General features: G+C 41.6%; 1 protein-coding gene across 1 annotated transcript in view; it reads left to right on the forward strand.

The window, feature by feature from the left end:
* Positions 1–17,106, forward strand: part of kazna (kazrin, periplakin interacting protein a) — a 200,095-nt gene that overhangs the window by 15,986 nt on the left and 167,003 nt on the right. Inside the window, exon 3 of the mRNA XM_085442894.1 lies at positions 8,579–8,736. Coding sequence (XP_085299020.1) covers positions 8,579–8,736 — 158 coding nt within the window. The remainder of the gene's footprint in view (positions 1–8,578; positions 8,737–17,106) is intronic.

Raw genomic sequence — 17,106 nt, forward strand, 5'->3', positions numbered from 1 at the left:
TGTGTTTGGTTGGCTGCGGTGTCTCTTGCCCCTCTCCTTTCTGTCAGGTTGTCTTTTTGCCCTGTGTTAGGCTACCTCTTGTTCCCTGTGTGTCTTTTTTTGTGTGTTATAATGGCTAATGGGATTCTCTGTATCTGCTTTTTTGTTCTTTTCCAACAGAGAGTTTGCTTTCTGTATATTTTGCCTGCCTCTGCATCCGGCATTTGGGTGCTCTCTCCAGTGCTACGTGACATTACTGATGCTTTTGTTAGCCATTAACTGTTCATGTGAGTTCAGTGAAAGTGCATAGTCCTGTTAGAGAGCAGTATTTTCACAGTGGGAGTATTATTGTCTTAAAAATTCACACAATATAGAGAAAAATGTAGTGCAGCAGAGCACTGTGTTGAAGAAAAAGTTGTAATTTGGATGTGAAATAATGTTTTCTGAGTCAACAGAGGTTTAAACTTTGAACGTCTGCCAGAGGTCTTTACCCTGGGATTCATATTTTAATCATTATTGTCTGTCAGACTCTGCAAACAAATGATCGTCTGTTTTTACATCGAGCACAGGTGAAGATTTGTCTGCCTCCAGGTACTTGTCCTAGATCCAAACTTTGACGGTATTTACAAAGACAGCTTTTGTACTTCAGAGATGCGTTGCGCGCAGGATGCTCTCAGACCACCCAGTATCTGTAAAAACCCTCCGCAAATCTTCTCAAGGCGTACAAGCGAGTAAAATCAAAAACAAGCAGACCACAAAGCAACAGACAATGAGGCTTTTCCTTTTAACTTAAGCATCTGTTTATGAGCCAAAACGGCGCATATGAGGCCGTGTTATTAGAGGATGTAGTGAATACACACGCTTTCATCCTGCCTGTCTTTGTGTCCAGTTAGCAGATTATTTTCTTTAGTAGTGAAATCACCTGAAGCTGCCCTTTAATTCCTTCATCTAACAGTTGAGGATATTGATACAATTGGAGCAGAAAAACAACAGAATGAGGACAGAGAGGAAAGAAGAGAGCGACGAAAGGCTCGGCAGAAACAGAAATGTAAAACTGAGGGGGGTAGATTCTCCGCTGCATGGAGAAATGGGTAGATATGGTGAGCCAGTGCCAGATTTTTATTTCTTTCTTTCTTTTTTTTAGAACATGCACATGCACACAACACACTTTAAGTGCACATCTAACCACCTCCAGGAAACCACATCCCATTTCTGCTTCTCTCCCTTTATTCCACCCATTCCAGCAGTAACAGATATGATTAGTGGAGTTTAATGAGCTCTGCAGAGATGAGCGTTCTGCTTGGTGCTCTGTGCTCCACAGCTACAGAACCCCCAGGGTTTGGCACTGCCGAATGAATGTAGTGTGTTCCTCCACCGCTTTGGTCTCTTTACCATCTGCATGTAAATCTTGTGTGGGTACCAAAGGTGGGATGACATTATGTGCATTTTCTAGATGCATAATGTGGCAACAGCGTGCTCGTCATCTTTTAGAATGAGTCCATTGATATGTTGTGAATTAAGAGTAGGACTCCTCATATTGATTAGGATTAATTTACATTACAGATGTAATAGAGTAATCATTTTATGAATACGGCCTGAGATCGCCTCCATCGTTCGGTAAAGGAAACCTACATACAGAGCGATCCACGATGTCACTTTTTTTCCTGCTTGATGTCTTTGTTGCTCACAGTGTTAAAATATTTACCAGATTCTCCTCCATTTCGATAACTGCATCACCTAGGCACACAGCTAAATTTGTGCGTGTGCGTATGTTAATGATCGCGCATCTTTATCCCACCAAGCAGTCTTGAGCTCGACTTGATGAATTGCTGTGCCCCTTTTCATGTTACGCGAGGTTAATCCCGGCAATATTTCTCACCCCAGTGATTTGCCTGATTTGCATTCATTTTACAGTGTGATTAAATTATGTGCCTGCTGTAGACAGCATTGGACAACATTTAGTTCACAGGCATTAAGATTAGTACGGAGGGCAGTGTTGTGGTGTTTTATTGTTGCCATTGGGTGGCAGTGTTGTATTAGCACTGCCACTAAGGCAAATCATTTTTCTATGGAAGTATTTTAGTGTTATGGTGTAAAATGTCTGATTTTGCACCACTCAGCTTCTACATACCTCACGTCTGGTCAGTTTTAACTCTGCCCGTGTGACTCATTGCTTAGTGGGTTCCTGCACTTATTTCTTTTTTGCTGCACGTTGAGATCAGATTTAGTCAATATTTCGTCCTGCCAAATGTGACATTAAAGTGAAAGTTTCGCCGTGGCAACAAGAAAATCAATTAAACTACATACTCATAATTATTCATTCACATCTAGATGCTTCTCGGGACCTGACAAGTTTCCCATTGCCTAAAATAACTGTAATTAAAATGTTAATGATGCTGTTTATGATCTCATATTTGAATATAGCTCATATAGTCCATCTGCTCCATTTGCCAGATGTTTAAGAGGTGTATCATTTTATGTTGAGCTTAATTGTGCAAAAACTAAACCACAAGTTTCCAGCTGAGCACCAAACTAATTAGTTTCAGCAGTGCGAACACAGAATGACTGCTCCCTGGCTAGACACAGAATTGTGCCCCTGTTATGTAGCTGTTAAGTGCCTTAGAGCGAACTCCTGTGAAAAATATGATTTTAGAAAAGCGACTGGTCTATTAAGACTACTCAGACTTGGTTTTTGGTTTTTTCCCTTGTTGCAGAAATCGGTAAACAAGTGCTGCAAATAAGCCAAAAATGCATCAATGTGTGTTGCCACTGCTTAGAAAATAGCAAACGTACCAGCTCCAGAACTTCATCATGAAAATGACAGTTTCTTAAAAATAGTTAGTCGGTATGGAGATTTGACACTTCAACATTGTCCTGCTCCATTCCCTTGGCAAATAGAGAAAGTTGTACTAGAAATCCTCCTCAAGAGATTACATTAGAATAAGAAATGTATGATAATGTTATTCACTGCTTGGACTGAATTATATTCTAAATTCTAAGAGAATGAACCAAATGTTTTCCTCTCTTCTAAAATACATTCTAGGTCATGACTGCAAAAAAACCCCAAAAACAATTTGAAACAGTATCCACATTAATTCACATGCTGTGTACAGTTATGTGTATTGTTTCTATGCGTATTGCACCACATCAAAATAAATAACTTGGGTGAGTATGACACTGCTCTGCTTGTGTGTACAGCCGCATATATAAGCAATGGATTTTGGGCTCATCATTTTTCATATTTCCTAACATTTCACCGTGATTTCATGTGTGCCACGCTCAATTCCCATGAAATAAGCCCCTTTTATCTTGACTTTAGCCCGACTACTACCTTATCCCATTAGCTTTGCTGCAAATATTCTTTCAAATATTTTTTTCATTGGTAGTGATCTTATTTCCTCTGGCAGTTCTCCCTCCTGACGAGATAAAGGCCCGATGGGACGCCACTGTGGCCTCTCCTACTCATTTGTTGTGCCGTTCCCGTTCTATAGGAGAGGACACTTTGAGATTTTTTGCTGTGCTGGTGACACACGGAAAAAGTGAGGAAAAAAAGAGAGAGAAAAGACAGAATGAGGAAACGAGAGAGGAAGAAAGTGCTGGGGCCCAGCTGGGGTGACATTTTTTATTTTTGTTGCATCTATTGTAACCTAACTATTGCAATTTCATCTTTCTTTTCACCGTCTCCCACTTGCATACTTCTGTTTCACTTTCATCAGTTTTCACATTTGCTGACGGCAAGCTGCAGGTGAGATCTATTTCAGGCTTCAGATGAAGACACTGAATGACAATCCCTGCAGTTTGGTGTGTTTTGCATCCTTATCCTCACCAGCAAAGTCATTGCGGTGATTTATTAGGTTACTTTGCACAATGTCATAAGTAAATATTATTGAATTTCCACTGTTGGAATGTTTTATACGGTTATAGCTTTTTAAAGTGTTATACTGACACGTTTTACTGTTGAAGAAACAGTTCAGGTCATCTAAGCAGCAGCTTCAGTTATTATTATTGAGCAAGGTAATAGGATTAGATCTATAGTCAATAATCCTAGCTATTTGGTTTATGGCAAAGAACAGTGCAGTGCATATGTGGAGAGAGATGTCCTTGATGAATTGTGCATGTTTGTGGATTCTGAATTGATTTCAGTTGATAACACCTTTCAAGAAACTCATTGATTTTGTGCTTCATTAATCTGGTTAATCGTTTCTCAGTAAAACAAAATGCCTCCAAACTATTTGTTCTACCTCGTTGATTTAGAGGCTTAATGATCGCAGTATTGACGGCCGAACGCTCCAGACACGATGTTGAACATGCAGGGTAAAGGTTGCTGTGTGTGTGCTGCAGCAAAGAACTTGAATCGATTTCAACACATAGTGTAGTGTTGCTGATCAATCGCTTCAAATTTTTACTTTATCAGCGGTGCTTACGGCGCAGTGGCAATACGTCTAATCTGTTTTGTGAGTTTTTTGTGAGTTTGTCATCGTGCGGCGTAGAGCCCTTTGATTCTAATGCGGTAAATCTTCTTTCAGCTGCTGCCTTCTTATGCAATAAACGAGTAGATTATTCCTGTCATAATAGGCTGACACTGTGGGTTATAGTTTAGTTTGCTATATGTGCTCTGTATTTGGCACTGGATTTACAATCCAATTCATTCATTGACACATCCACTGTAAACTCAACTTTTATGATCTATTTAACTCCTTTACTGAGGTTTAATTCAGCCTGTTTTCACTTTAAGGTTGTTGTAAATGGTGTCGTACTGGATTGCATTTTATTTGACATTTTGCTCTTTCATGCCAGCGCAAAGACAACACAAAATGACAAAGACAGCCCTCAGTAGTATGTTATCCAGTGCAACACTTTTATAATAATAATAATAATAGTAAGCGCATTATTGAATTTATGTTTCCAATGATGTTGAAAGTTTGAATTTAAGATAAAAGTTGCTTCATTGTAGTGCAGCTTGTTAGGAACTGAGCTGATAGGACACAGAGACACAAAGCATTTGGTGTAAGAAGGTTTTTGACTTCTGCAGTGATAATAACTGACGTTCCAGATGAGTCGAGTGGTGAGAGCGGCAGGGTGAAGAGGCAGCAGTGTGTAGCTGAGACCTACGCAGGCCAGCAGGATGTGAGAGACTGAGAAAGTGTGCTACTAATGGATGCTGGCTGGTTGCTGGAGAGAAGGTTGTGGACCTGCAGCACAGTGAGATGAAAAGTTACTAAACTGGGGACCAAACTTACTGAGTGGATATTAGGTGTAGTGTTAGTGCTACACAGAGAAAGAACAATCTGGCTGACAGTGTAGTGGGTATTCTGTGTCTCAGAGTTGCAGGTTAGTTGATAGAAGCAGGAGGGTTAAAGCTTTAAGCAAACACAAACACAATAGAGGGAGACAAACAGGGAAACGGTATGAAATGAGGGCATGCCGTAGCTGCCATCACCAGTGTGTGAATGTGTGTGTGAATGGGTGGATGACTGGATATGTAAAGCGCTTTGGGGTCCTTAGGGACTAGTAAAGCGCTATATAAATACAGGCCATTTACCATTTACATAGCTATGATATTAGCCATTAGGTAAGGTGGGGTCAAATCCACTGCAACTTCAGAAAACACCAACAAATAGAAAAATACTGGCTAGTGGTACCCCTCAGCCTCCTAGTACATACACTCTGATATCAATTTCAAATCCTAGGTGATTTCCTTATCAATTTATCACATTTATAAGATTTTCAGAAAACTTGACCTCTGACCTTGACTTTGTGCTTGAATTCACTGAGATTGAAACACTTCCAGTAGATACACCTATAGTAGCAAATTTTAACTCGTATTTTGCTTCGTTCTTGAGTTATTGCATTAACAAACTTTGGTGTCCATGTTGCCCGCCCACCCAGCAGCGTGGCAACAATACACCATCAGCCTTATGTAGCCAAGGGGTAAAAATGCTGCTAAAGCACACAAAACACAAGAGAAGTTGAATAAAACAAAAGGGAACTAGAAAAAAATGTTGCAAACAGCTAATAGCATGTTTTATGTATTATACGAATCATGCCTTTACACATTTCCTTGCATCTTTTTCTCCATCACAACATCGAAGAATCCTCGGCGTCCTTTAAGTGAATCTCAGTCGCATCTCCTTGGCATGTTTTGGTTCCTGTCACTTCTGCAGCTGGTCAGTCACGTTATTGTCTCTTCAAAAAACACTTGTGTTGTTTTTGTGTGCTTTTTTTTAGCGTATTTATGGTGTCTAAAAAAGTTTTAATCATGTAGGGTTTTTACAACCCCCAGAAAGGGACTCTACAAAAGACGTCCAACACGATCAGAGGAGCAGAGATTTAAGTGACTGAAGTTGGTGCCAGATGGGCTGATCTGAGTATTTTAAAACTACTTATGTGCTGGGATTTTAGCACACATCTGTCTCCAGGGTTTACAGGGAATGGTCCAAAAAAGAGAAAATGTCCAGTAAATGGCAGTTTTCTGAGTGGAAGCGCCTCGTTGTTGTCAGAGGAGAATGGCCAGACTGCTTTGAGCCAACCAACCACTCAAGACAACCAAGGTATGCAGAAGAGCATCTCATGTTGAACCTTAAAGCAGATTGGCTACAGCTGCAGAAGACCACACTGACTGAGACTCTAAGAACAGGAAGCTGAGGCTACAGTTCACACATTCTCACAAAAATTAAAGTGCCATGTAACAAGGCTTAAAACAGCTCATCACTTCAATCACTTTTCTTCCCCAGTCTGGTATCCTTCGTCTAATTTAAACAAATATTAACAGTAAACCTAACAAAAACTAAGCTGCCAAAAGTACTGGGTCCATCAGAATCAAACAGAAACAAAACATAACTCTAAACAATACAATCATAAGCTGCTGTTGGGGCAGAAGGAGGAAGAGACAAGGAAAGACAGTTTCCTGCTCATCGGGCCAAACCAGAAACACCTGGAAAAAATGAATCATGGAATCTAGTATACAGAGCATGATCAGTGGGAAAATGGAGTGCACATATAACAATAGCACGAAAAATAAAATCACGTAAAGCACTTTGTCTTATTGGTTTATCCACCTTTCTTAGCTGCTTTTCTTTAATTATTTTTTCACTTGCATGTCCATTACTTAGCCAGTAGAGGGCACTAAGAGGAAGCAACTGAACTAACATCCTTGCCAAAGGGGCAAACCAGCTTCATAAACACTGTGACTCTGTGTGGTTTCCACTTGAGTGCAAATATGCAGAAATTAGCGCGAGGAAGAAATGGAGCATTTTATATTTGAATCAACCCCAATTAGATATAAGCTGAAAAGGGTAAAGGAAAAACTTTCAAGCTTACTGCAGTCTGTCTGTTTACGTGTAAAGAGAGTGTTTAGAGCGCCGAACTGGCTAGAGTGTCTGTGAACTCGGGCGACAAGCACCCTACTCTTGTATTCATTATTCTGATGTCTTCTTGACTCTCACCTCGAGGGCACACAGTCTTCCTCCTCAACCCCCTTGTTGCCTTCTTATCTCCGCCGCCTTCAGCGCCGACTTGTCAAATTTCCTACTCAATGCGTGTTTGCTTGAAAATGTCAGCCACTGTGAAAGATTTCTTTTTTTTTTTTTGTTATGTAACACTTTAATCTACGTTCTCTCTCTCTTTCCTTGCGTGGGCTTTTGTGTCTAAAAGAGGCTTTTTTATTTGCATCCTGAAAAGACCCTATCCAGATACTTGCCCTAAAATCATCAAGCTCCTCTAGATTCAGCAGGTTGGGTTTCTTTATTTGTAGGAAATGTGCCAGTGCACGTTTAAAGCAAAACAGGTGAGATTGAGTGGATCCGTGCTTGTTTAAGATAACAGAAGGTCGGATGGACACAAGGTCAATCCTTGATCGCTTCACCTCTGTCTCTCTTTAACTGCCAGAGTTGGAAGTGTGAGGTTTTAGATGGATAGTGAGGCATTAGGGGGTCGGTGTAATAGCCTTTGACAAAATACAGACCACACTTATGCTAAAAAAGCACCAAACCTGCTTCTTTTTTGCCTCTTGTAAATTATCCAACATTTCCACCATGTGGGTGGACTCGGAAATATTTGCGACGACCTTTCGCGGACCCAGGGTCGGTTAATGGTAAATGGGAAGAGTGCTGAGGAAGTGTGTGTGTCTGTGTGTGTGCATCTGAGAGAATGCGGATGTACAGTAGGGAAGGCGAGTTTTTAATGTGGGAGAGGAAACCTGGAAGGAGAGGTTTGCCAGGGACACACAAGGGCAAGAACAGGGAAACAAAAACAGGATGGCTTTCAGGCCGACATGGAACATTCTGGACAAGAGAGGGCGTTGACGGAGAAAGTCAGTGACAGTGTGACAGTAGGAAAGCGCGCTCTCCCACTGAGTTATCTTTGTTGTTCCTGCTCAGTAATCCATGCACAATAGAAGAAGAAATGAGTGGTGACCTAGTATGGAAATGACTTTATGATCAATTTAAGCATGCCTGGACTCAGTTTATGTTAAATCCACCACAATAATAACTAATATTCTTACTCACCAACTGAAACAGACTGAAAAAAGACAAGCTTGCATCTTTACTGTTTATTAAAGATGATTTTTTTAAATTTTTATTTTTTTGTCTCCCTCTAGCTGTGCAGTCTCTGAACAGCTTGAATGACCAGATTGCAAACTTCATGGTGACTGGACCCAAGTCCGTAGAACAGGAGGAGCATGCCTTTCCCCCTCCTGAGAAGGAGACGCTGCAGAAGTCCATGACCCTCATGAGGCACCTCCTCGTGGATGCTCAGGTACACAGAAAAAAAAGCACATTTTTTAGCTTAAAAGAAGGCAGAGAAAGACTCGCGACTCATGAAACTGTTAGTAGAGTCGCAAGTATGAGACCAAGCAAAGCGGGGTTGGTGTTAATGCCCGGTCCCGCCCCAGGGTGAAATGCTCAAAGAACGTGATGCCGATGAATGTAATCGTTTCTTTTTGGCAAACTTTGATGCACAAAGTGCTCTAGTACTGCAACACATCCTGGTTTAAGTCAGTGTCACCCCCTCTTAGCACCACATGTTTTGAGTGTCTCTTGATAAGCCTTTTTCACAGTGTGATCATGACACAAGTTCTGAAGTTACCTTGATATTAATCCTTAAAACCCTCGAAATGGAGGACTGCAGCCGACCAAGCTGTCTCACTGGATGATAATTGCCAACTGCAATTTAGATAATTGATTTTTAAAAATTCGCCACGAACTGAGTGCTTTTGGTCTTCCTGAAAAAAAAATCAATTTAAAAAATGTAACCTCAGTTCTGACAGTTATAAAATTAGTTTGTGCCATTTTTAACTGGGAAAAAAAAAGCTTTATCCTGTGTTGTTTCTAGGATTAATAAGAGACAATCCACTTTACAAAGGTGCCGGATAATCTGGTGAAAAGAAGCTTGGATTTTACAAAATGACAACAGAGAAATAGCTAGTTAGTGCTCAGGCTGGGGAGACTTGTATCTGGAAGTACATGTCATGCTTCATTTTGCACCAGTGCAGATTGTTTGCAAAGACACGGGAAGCTGTTCCTGAGCTTCTCTGGCAAAGGGGCCTCAGATGAAATGAAAATATTGACTGTGTGTAATAGGGGTGAAACAACAAGGTTACATTTCCTGCATCCGAGTCGATTTCTACTCAAATACTTGCAGCGCAGAAACAGATCTACTGAATGCGTCATGGTTGTACAAAATATTGCAATATTCGATTTTCACTTCTCACCAGAAATACGTCGCACATTCCTTTCCTTCCTGTCCTCAAATGAATTTTCTTGGGCGTCAGTCATCTAAGAAAATAGCTGCAAGAATGCCTGGAGACTGATATATGTGGCCAGCTAGCGTCACTGAAATTGTGAAGATGAAGACATCCGCAGTCTTGCATGTATTTCCCATCCCTCAGCCTTATCCTCTTGTTCTGCTCTTGTGCTGGCTGATAATTTCACATAACCTTTGTTAGGGAAGAGGAGGAGATGAGATGCTGGATTCCTAAGAGCTCCAATTAGGGGAGGGAGGATGCACCCAACTGAATTGGCAATGTGTGATTGAGCTGTTTGCGATCTAATACGCATATGCTCATTGTGTTAATTTGCTACAGTGTCATTTGTATTCCCATCACACAAATTTAAATTAAGCTCCAGCCTAACAGATGTTGTCGAACAAAAATGGTCATGAGCTGTGTTCTGCAATGACGGTTTTTTTTTTAAACTTAATCACTTAATGGTTGCTTCTCTATTTGGCTTTCTTCTTCTTCTTCTTCTTTTTATTTGTTTGTTTGTGAGTCATGAATTAAAACGGTTAAATACCTGTGCTTACCACACACATTCAAACAATCTGTACTCCATACTCTCAGTGTCTTTTTCGCTGAGGCTAAGAAACAAAAAAGGACAGGAGCCACGTGCAGACTACTGATTGACTGCTGACATTGAACTCTTTTTTTGTAGCTTCTTCACTTCATCTATCATCTCATCAGCATCCATCTATCTTTCAACAAGGTAGACTCTGTCTTGTTAATGTGTTCCCTGCTCTTTTATTTTTGATCATTTTCGTTAGGTAATATATCACAAAACAGATGTTGATAGATTGGTGTCCACTCTTGTTTCTTCAGAACAACACTTTCTACGCAGGATTAGGTAGCCAATGTCGTAATACTGAGAATATAGAAAGTTTTATTTGGTATCACATGAATTTAAAACGTCCATGTTTATCTGTTATTCAAATTTTTTGTCCAAAATAATCATAAATAAATTAACACAACCTATTTTAATTAAGATCACAATAGGTGTGCTAGAGTTAGCGTGGATTACTAGACAGAACCAAATGAGTAGGGAACAAATAGAAACCTATTCAAGAACGACCTATTCACCCCCAATCCATACAAGTCTGGTGTTCATCAGTTATGCTGTGGCAGGTTTTGTAATGTAAAATTAATGTAAATAGGTCTGCAGATGACTGCTGCTGACATTAACGTGTGTTTTTGTTCAGTTTCTTAAAGGAAGATGTGATTATAAAGTAATTACTTCATCTGCAGTCCTGCAGCATCGTAGTGATTTCTAGTTAAAGTAGTATTTATGAGCCCTGATCAAAGAAATCAGCGACCGGATAGAAGTTCAAAAGAGGCGGTCTCCTTTCTTCTCTCTCGTGGTCAGAATTTATTTAGCCAACTACAGACAGAAAAAAGGGCTCTGCTATCGGCGTGTTAAGTCAAAATTGGAAGCGCATGATTAAAAATTCACTTTCACTCAACTGTCAGTTTTTACAGAGGTCCATATGTGTTCACAAATTTCAAACTTCACAGAGGGAAGCCTTTATGGTCAACGTAGTTCTGGCATTATGACAGGTGAGGGTCAATCACTGCTCACTGACCAGACTGACAGATAAAAGCGGTGGTGGTGAAGCTGTGGTGCAAAGCAGCCAGGCGCGATGGACGTTGGAGCGCACGGCAAAGCTTTGATGAGCAGGGATCAGTCATTTGTGCGTATTACCATTGAATACTGTGTCATTATACAGGTATATTCATTTGTTACAACTTAACTGTAGTTGGACCATATTTATTTATTTACAGTTTAGGTTTTCCTTCCACCTTCTGCCTGGCTGGTGGTCCGAACCCCTAAAATTGACGTTGCTGCAGGAGCTGCTGGAAGGCCTTTCGTTTTCTACAAAAAAAGTATTATGACATACCATTAGACTATGGTCATTACTCTTGTCCTGCAACAAACTGCTCACTGTAGAGCTGCTTCATGTGGATCCATCCCTTTTACACCAAAGGCCCATCTGCTGTGTATCCTGCAGTCAAGCTGGGAGGAGATTGGCTGCTGAGCTTTTGCCAGCGATCCTCCTTCTAAGTCTCCTTCCCTGTGCTGTACTCAGCTGTGACTACATTAAGTGAGCTGTCATTCATCAGTGGCAGGGATTGAAGAGAGGGAGGAAACGTACAGTTTGGGCACTGGGGAGTGGGTGTGCGACGTGGGGTAGGGGTATGGACACAGTTTAGAGGCCAGTAAAGGTGACTTTGGCAGCGACTGAACAGAGACGCTGATACATCTGGCCCTCTTCAACCTCCTCTGTGCTCTAATCATCAGCGGAGAGCCGCAGACACGTCTGTCGGCAGAGAGAAAGCAAAGCACAGCCATCGTTTTTGACAAGCCTTAAAATTTTCAAGCTTAAAAACAATGAATGCACAAACATATCGGATCGATATTTCCTGAAATGAAATTTCCGCAGAAAGCCGGTAATTGTGAGCCTTTTGTAATATGTATTGAGCACAGAGCAGATCAATAAAGCTAGCATTGCCTGTTCTGAGAGAATCAATTTTGTACGGCTGTAAAGTGTACAAGGCTTTATTTCTCAATGACATGGTTACAGTGCTGTTTAAATCCATAAATGCTGCTTGCTCTTTAGAAGGTAATTTTGAATTAAAGTTGCAGTGTATGTATTGTGTCAAAAGAGCTTGCTGTCACAGTAAACTGCCCAAATAAGTGAGAAGCTCGTCAACACATCAGATAGTATAATTACAAAAACCCCTCATATTCTCTTCTAACCTTGTCTTATCAATCTAGAAATAAGAAATGACTTTCTACAGTTTAATATATTTTCTGTATAACTTCTATAAATACATAATAGACCAATTAGCGGGTTTACATTTTGTTTAACTGCCCCCCCTAAAATATATTAGTACTGTAATTAGGGCATTTGCTAAGATAATAGTGCAGACTTCAAATCCAAGTCTATTGTATTTGATTAAATGTCAGTTCTGGAAGTGTCCAAATTAATATTTCAACAGAAATGACTGACTTCCACATATATTAACCAATAGTGCTGGACTTATGCCCAGGGTCATGCAAGAGAGCAGGCTGCCCTCAGTCTCAGAGGACTGGGGGAGGTGCTGCGGAGCGAACAAATGTTTGATGGGTCTGGCTGGGTCAGTCTGTCCCTTTCCGACTGGGGCCTCAGCTGGCCCGCAAATGCATGGTTTTTACCCATGCATAATACATCACCTTAGTCCCATCTGCCCTCTCAACCCGTCCTCTGACTCCACCAGGCCTCGTCTAATAGGCCTTGCTCCAATGAAGGCCAGCCAGATAAACTGCTGCGCGCTGCTATGGTGATGCCTTATTGTGGCCCGGCTCAGTCCCAGAGTGTGACAAATGAGAATGGAAATTGGTTAATTTGGTTCAAAGGGAGTTTTGTCTGCATCTAATGCTGGAACGAGCCCGAGTGTTTCCACGGCTTCGCCCTGCTGTCAAAACATCTAGCAATATTTTCAAATCGCTAGAATTAGCTCACTCAAGTTCACAGCCTCACTGGTTTCTTTAAGTTTGACAATGATTCTATCACATCAAAGGCAGCAGGCATAAACTTGAGGTCATGTTTTTGTACTCTCTGTCATTTTCACATTTTTGAAGGGTTTATTCCTGTTTCTGTTTACCTTTCTTCAAAGTGCTAATTTGCCTGTTCTCGGAACATTATTCATAGGGATAGTGCTTATGCAGACAAGGTCAAACCCTTGTCATTTTTGTCATGCTGCTGCGGTCTAGGGGACAGCACTCAATGAAATGTCCAGGGATATCTCATTCACTGAGCAGATAGGATCCAGAAGGAATACATAAAAATCGCATCTTTTACTCTTTATCTCGAACTTGCAATCAGCTTTCTGGCGGAGGGGGGGCAAAAAAATTGAATTGTCAGTGTGAGATGCATGATATTACTCCTCTAGCCGGTGGACTTGTATGTTGAGCAGATTGAAAATGACGGCTTATCTTGTAAGGAATAAATTGAAAACCATTTCATTATAGAAATACAGTTCTGAATGTTGCCTGCAGAGAAAAGAGCTATCTGGTAGAGTGAAACAGTAATGGTATGGAAATTGTCATGAGTCAGTAAGAAATACAGACGTAGAAAACTTGGTCCTTTACTGATGCTTGGCCTCTCATAATCAGTGTAGTAATCGCAGTTGATCATTTGTTGTAAAACAGTATGACAAAAAGACCACGGTATATGATTGTACTTTATGCCGATTGTTATCGATATCTGGACTGTGTATAATGCATGAAAGAAATTTAAAGTAAGGGGTTAAAGTTTCAAGGATGCAATAATTTACATGCTAAATGACATGTCTAATCCAAGAATTTAGACTGAAAAGAAGTCAGTTTAGGAGTTTTAAAGTGTCAGTAAGCTATTTGATAAAGTGTTACATAGAAAGAGTTCAGTGTTCATTCTAAGCAGTGCAGCCAAGTCCAATTTATATGTACAGGATGCATTAAAAGAAGGAGTGAGCTCCTCATCACCCAGATTGTAAGCAGCTGAAGAAACAGATTAGTCTAGTTCACAGGTAGCTGTGAAAGGGCCACACTTTCTACAGAAGCATTCTGCAGCTCTCAGCATTCAGAGCCCACAGGTTGAGAGAGTACAGGTGAATTAAAAGTCATAGGCTCTCGTAGTTTGCTCCAGAGAGCCGGTGGCGACACAGCTGTCATTGGTTCTGTCACACATTCAGGCACTGGGTTTCTCTGTAAACTTTCAAAAGAGCTCACTAACCCCGAGTCAGCAGATCTGCTCGCTTTCCAGCCGCGCACATTTGTCGGAGCACAGACTGGCAGCGATCTCACCGCCTTTGTGCATTGCCTCCTCCAGAGGTTGCTGCACAAGGGCTCTTGGATTGTGAGGCTGTTGTTTCAAAAGGTGGTGTCCAAAGATCCTTCCCTAAATGGGCAGGGAGCTCTGTGCAATGGTGGATCAGTGAGAGGGATCTGGACCACAGCACAGCGGGAGCTGCACATCAATCACTAAGAGCTGCTAGCAGTTTTCTTATCTCTCAACCATTTTTGTCCAGTTCTGAGGGACCAGCATGTCCTAGTCAGGACGGACAATTCAACAGTGGTCACTTACATAAACAGGCAGGGAATGACGTGCTCCCACCCATATTCCAGGCCATCAGAACCTGCGGCCATTTCTTCTCTGTAGGGGTCTGTATGGGAATGGAGGATGCACCCTTTGATAGTGGCCCAGATATGGGATCTGTTTGGCAAGGCAAAGTAGATCTTTTTGCCTCCTGCCTCCTGTTCTTCTCCATAACTGACAACGATGAAGCCATGGACATGGATGTGTAGCGCACCAATGACAAGACGTTCTCTTGTTTCCAAGTGGAAATTATAGCTCCAGTTTTAGAGAGAGTACCCCAGCAGCCTTTCTCTCTTGTTCTAGTGACCCCTTGGTGGCCAACAAAGTTGTGGTATGTGGAGATAATCAGTCTGTTGGCAGCAAAGCTTGGCAGCTTCTTCTCCGCAGGGACCTCCTCTCTCAGGCAGGAGTAGAAGTGATTCATCCACGCCTGGATTTGTGCTGCCTTTGTGCTTACCTGCTGAAAGGTCAAATTTGATGGCTAACGGTCTGCCCCCAAGCGTGGTAGCAACAATCCAGAGTGTTTGGGCCTCATCCACTAGAGGCTTATATGCTTACAAATGGCAAATGGCAAGCCTTTGAGGAATGGTGCCAGGACAGGCACATTCCCCCATTCCACTGCTCTATTGTGGATGTTTTGACGTTGCTGCAGGAGCTGCTGTAAGGCCTTTATTTAGCAGCGATATCTGCTTATCATATTGGCATTGACGTGGTTACACCAGGTGCACATAACCTTGCCATGTTTTTTTGAAAGGGGTTCTCTGGCTAAAACCCATGGTTAGTTGGGTCCGTGGATGCTCCGTCTGTGCATCCTTCTTGCATACAGTTCTCTCCTGATGACCTCAGGGTTGTATTGCGCCCAAATGCCGCATATTTTCCCAAGGTCATTCCTGCAGGTTATAGCTCAATGGAGTTTGAGCTACTGAGCTGTTGCTTGTTCAATTTGCTAATCCAGGCAAAGGTAGAGCATTGTAAAAACAGAGGCTGTCCCACTGGACTATAGAAGCTGTCACACTTGCATACAGCAACAAGGGCCTCACTTTGACCCAGGGTGTGAGAGCTCATTCCACCTGGGGATGGCAGCCTGATGAGCTCTTTTTAAAGGGGTTCCCGTATGTGATGTTTGTGCTACGGCTAGTTGGGCATCACTGCATACCTTTGTTGGGTTCTATCATTTGGACGTTACAGCCCATTCGGTGGCTCATGCTGTCCTTTCAGCTGGGTCTACCACACACTAAGTTGCTGGTGATCTGACTCCTGTTCAGTGGCTGCTCTGCAGGGTGTGTACTATATGTTTTGTACTGAGTGAATGGTCAAAATCAGTGGTGGTCCACAGTTTGGCATGGTGGACCTGGGTAAACAGGCATCAAGTGAGCATAGTTTAAGGTACGAAAGCAGAAGCACCGGCTGTCCTTCCCCAACTTTTTTGGACACATCCTAATCCACAAGGTAGCCGATGAATACAGGCTAAGGTTGTTGGTAAGATGTGCAGGTGGAAAAAATGCTTTGCCAACAGTGTTGGAAATGGATATATCCATGGCAGCTTGTATTGAGAGAGCAGAGCTTCATGATCATGCTGTAATTTAAAAAAAAAAAAATCATTTCAAATCATGAAAAGGTGATCTTTCCAATTTGACATTTTCCTGTGTGAGTTATCTCTAGGTACTCTGGCTTCCTCCCACAGTTCATAGACGGGCATGCTCGGTTAATTCTTGATTCTCAGTTGGCTGTAAGTGTGAATGTGAGCATGAATGATCGTCTGTCTTTCTCGCTTGGCTCTGCATAAAACTGTGTACTCTGCCTCTTGAGTCCAGTCCATAGCCCTGAATTTACTTAGAGGTTAAAAAAAAGGACGGATGGTTGAATGGATGATATAAACCTAAAACTAACTTAACATTTGAAAAACCAGCAACTCTAAATAGTGTAAGAATGCGGGAGAATACATCATCCATCTGCACACATCATGTGCTAATATAGTTTAAAGTTGTACACCATCTACATAATTCAAAAGCTATACTTGCCAGAATATATCCAAATATTAACCCCACATGCAACAGATGCAACCAGACTCCGGCGACTACATATCATATGCTATGGTCTTGGTCAAAGCTCGTAGATTTCTGGAAATCTTTCTCTATCACATTATTATCACATTTAATTGTAGTATCTAGCCTTCCCCCATAACTGCCATCTTTGGTGTTATACCATGCCCAGATAGTATAAATAACCCTCCAATGTACC

This window comes from Copadichromis virginalis, linkage group LG20 (genome assembly GCF_057382275.1).
Source record: "Copadichromis virginalis isolate Kocher_CV1m ecotype Utaka linkage group LG20, C_Virginalis_male_GT1.1, whole genome shotgun sequence".
In the NCBI taxonomy this organism is placed as follows: Eukaryota; Metazoa; Chordata; class Actinopteri; order Cichliformes; family Cichlidae; genus Copadichromis; species Copadichromis virginalis.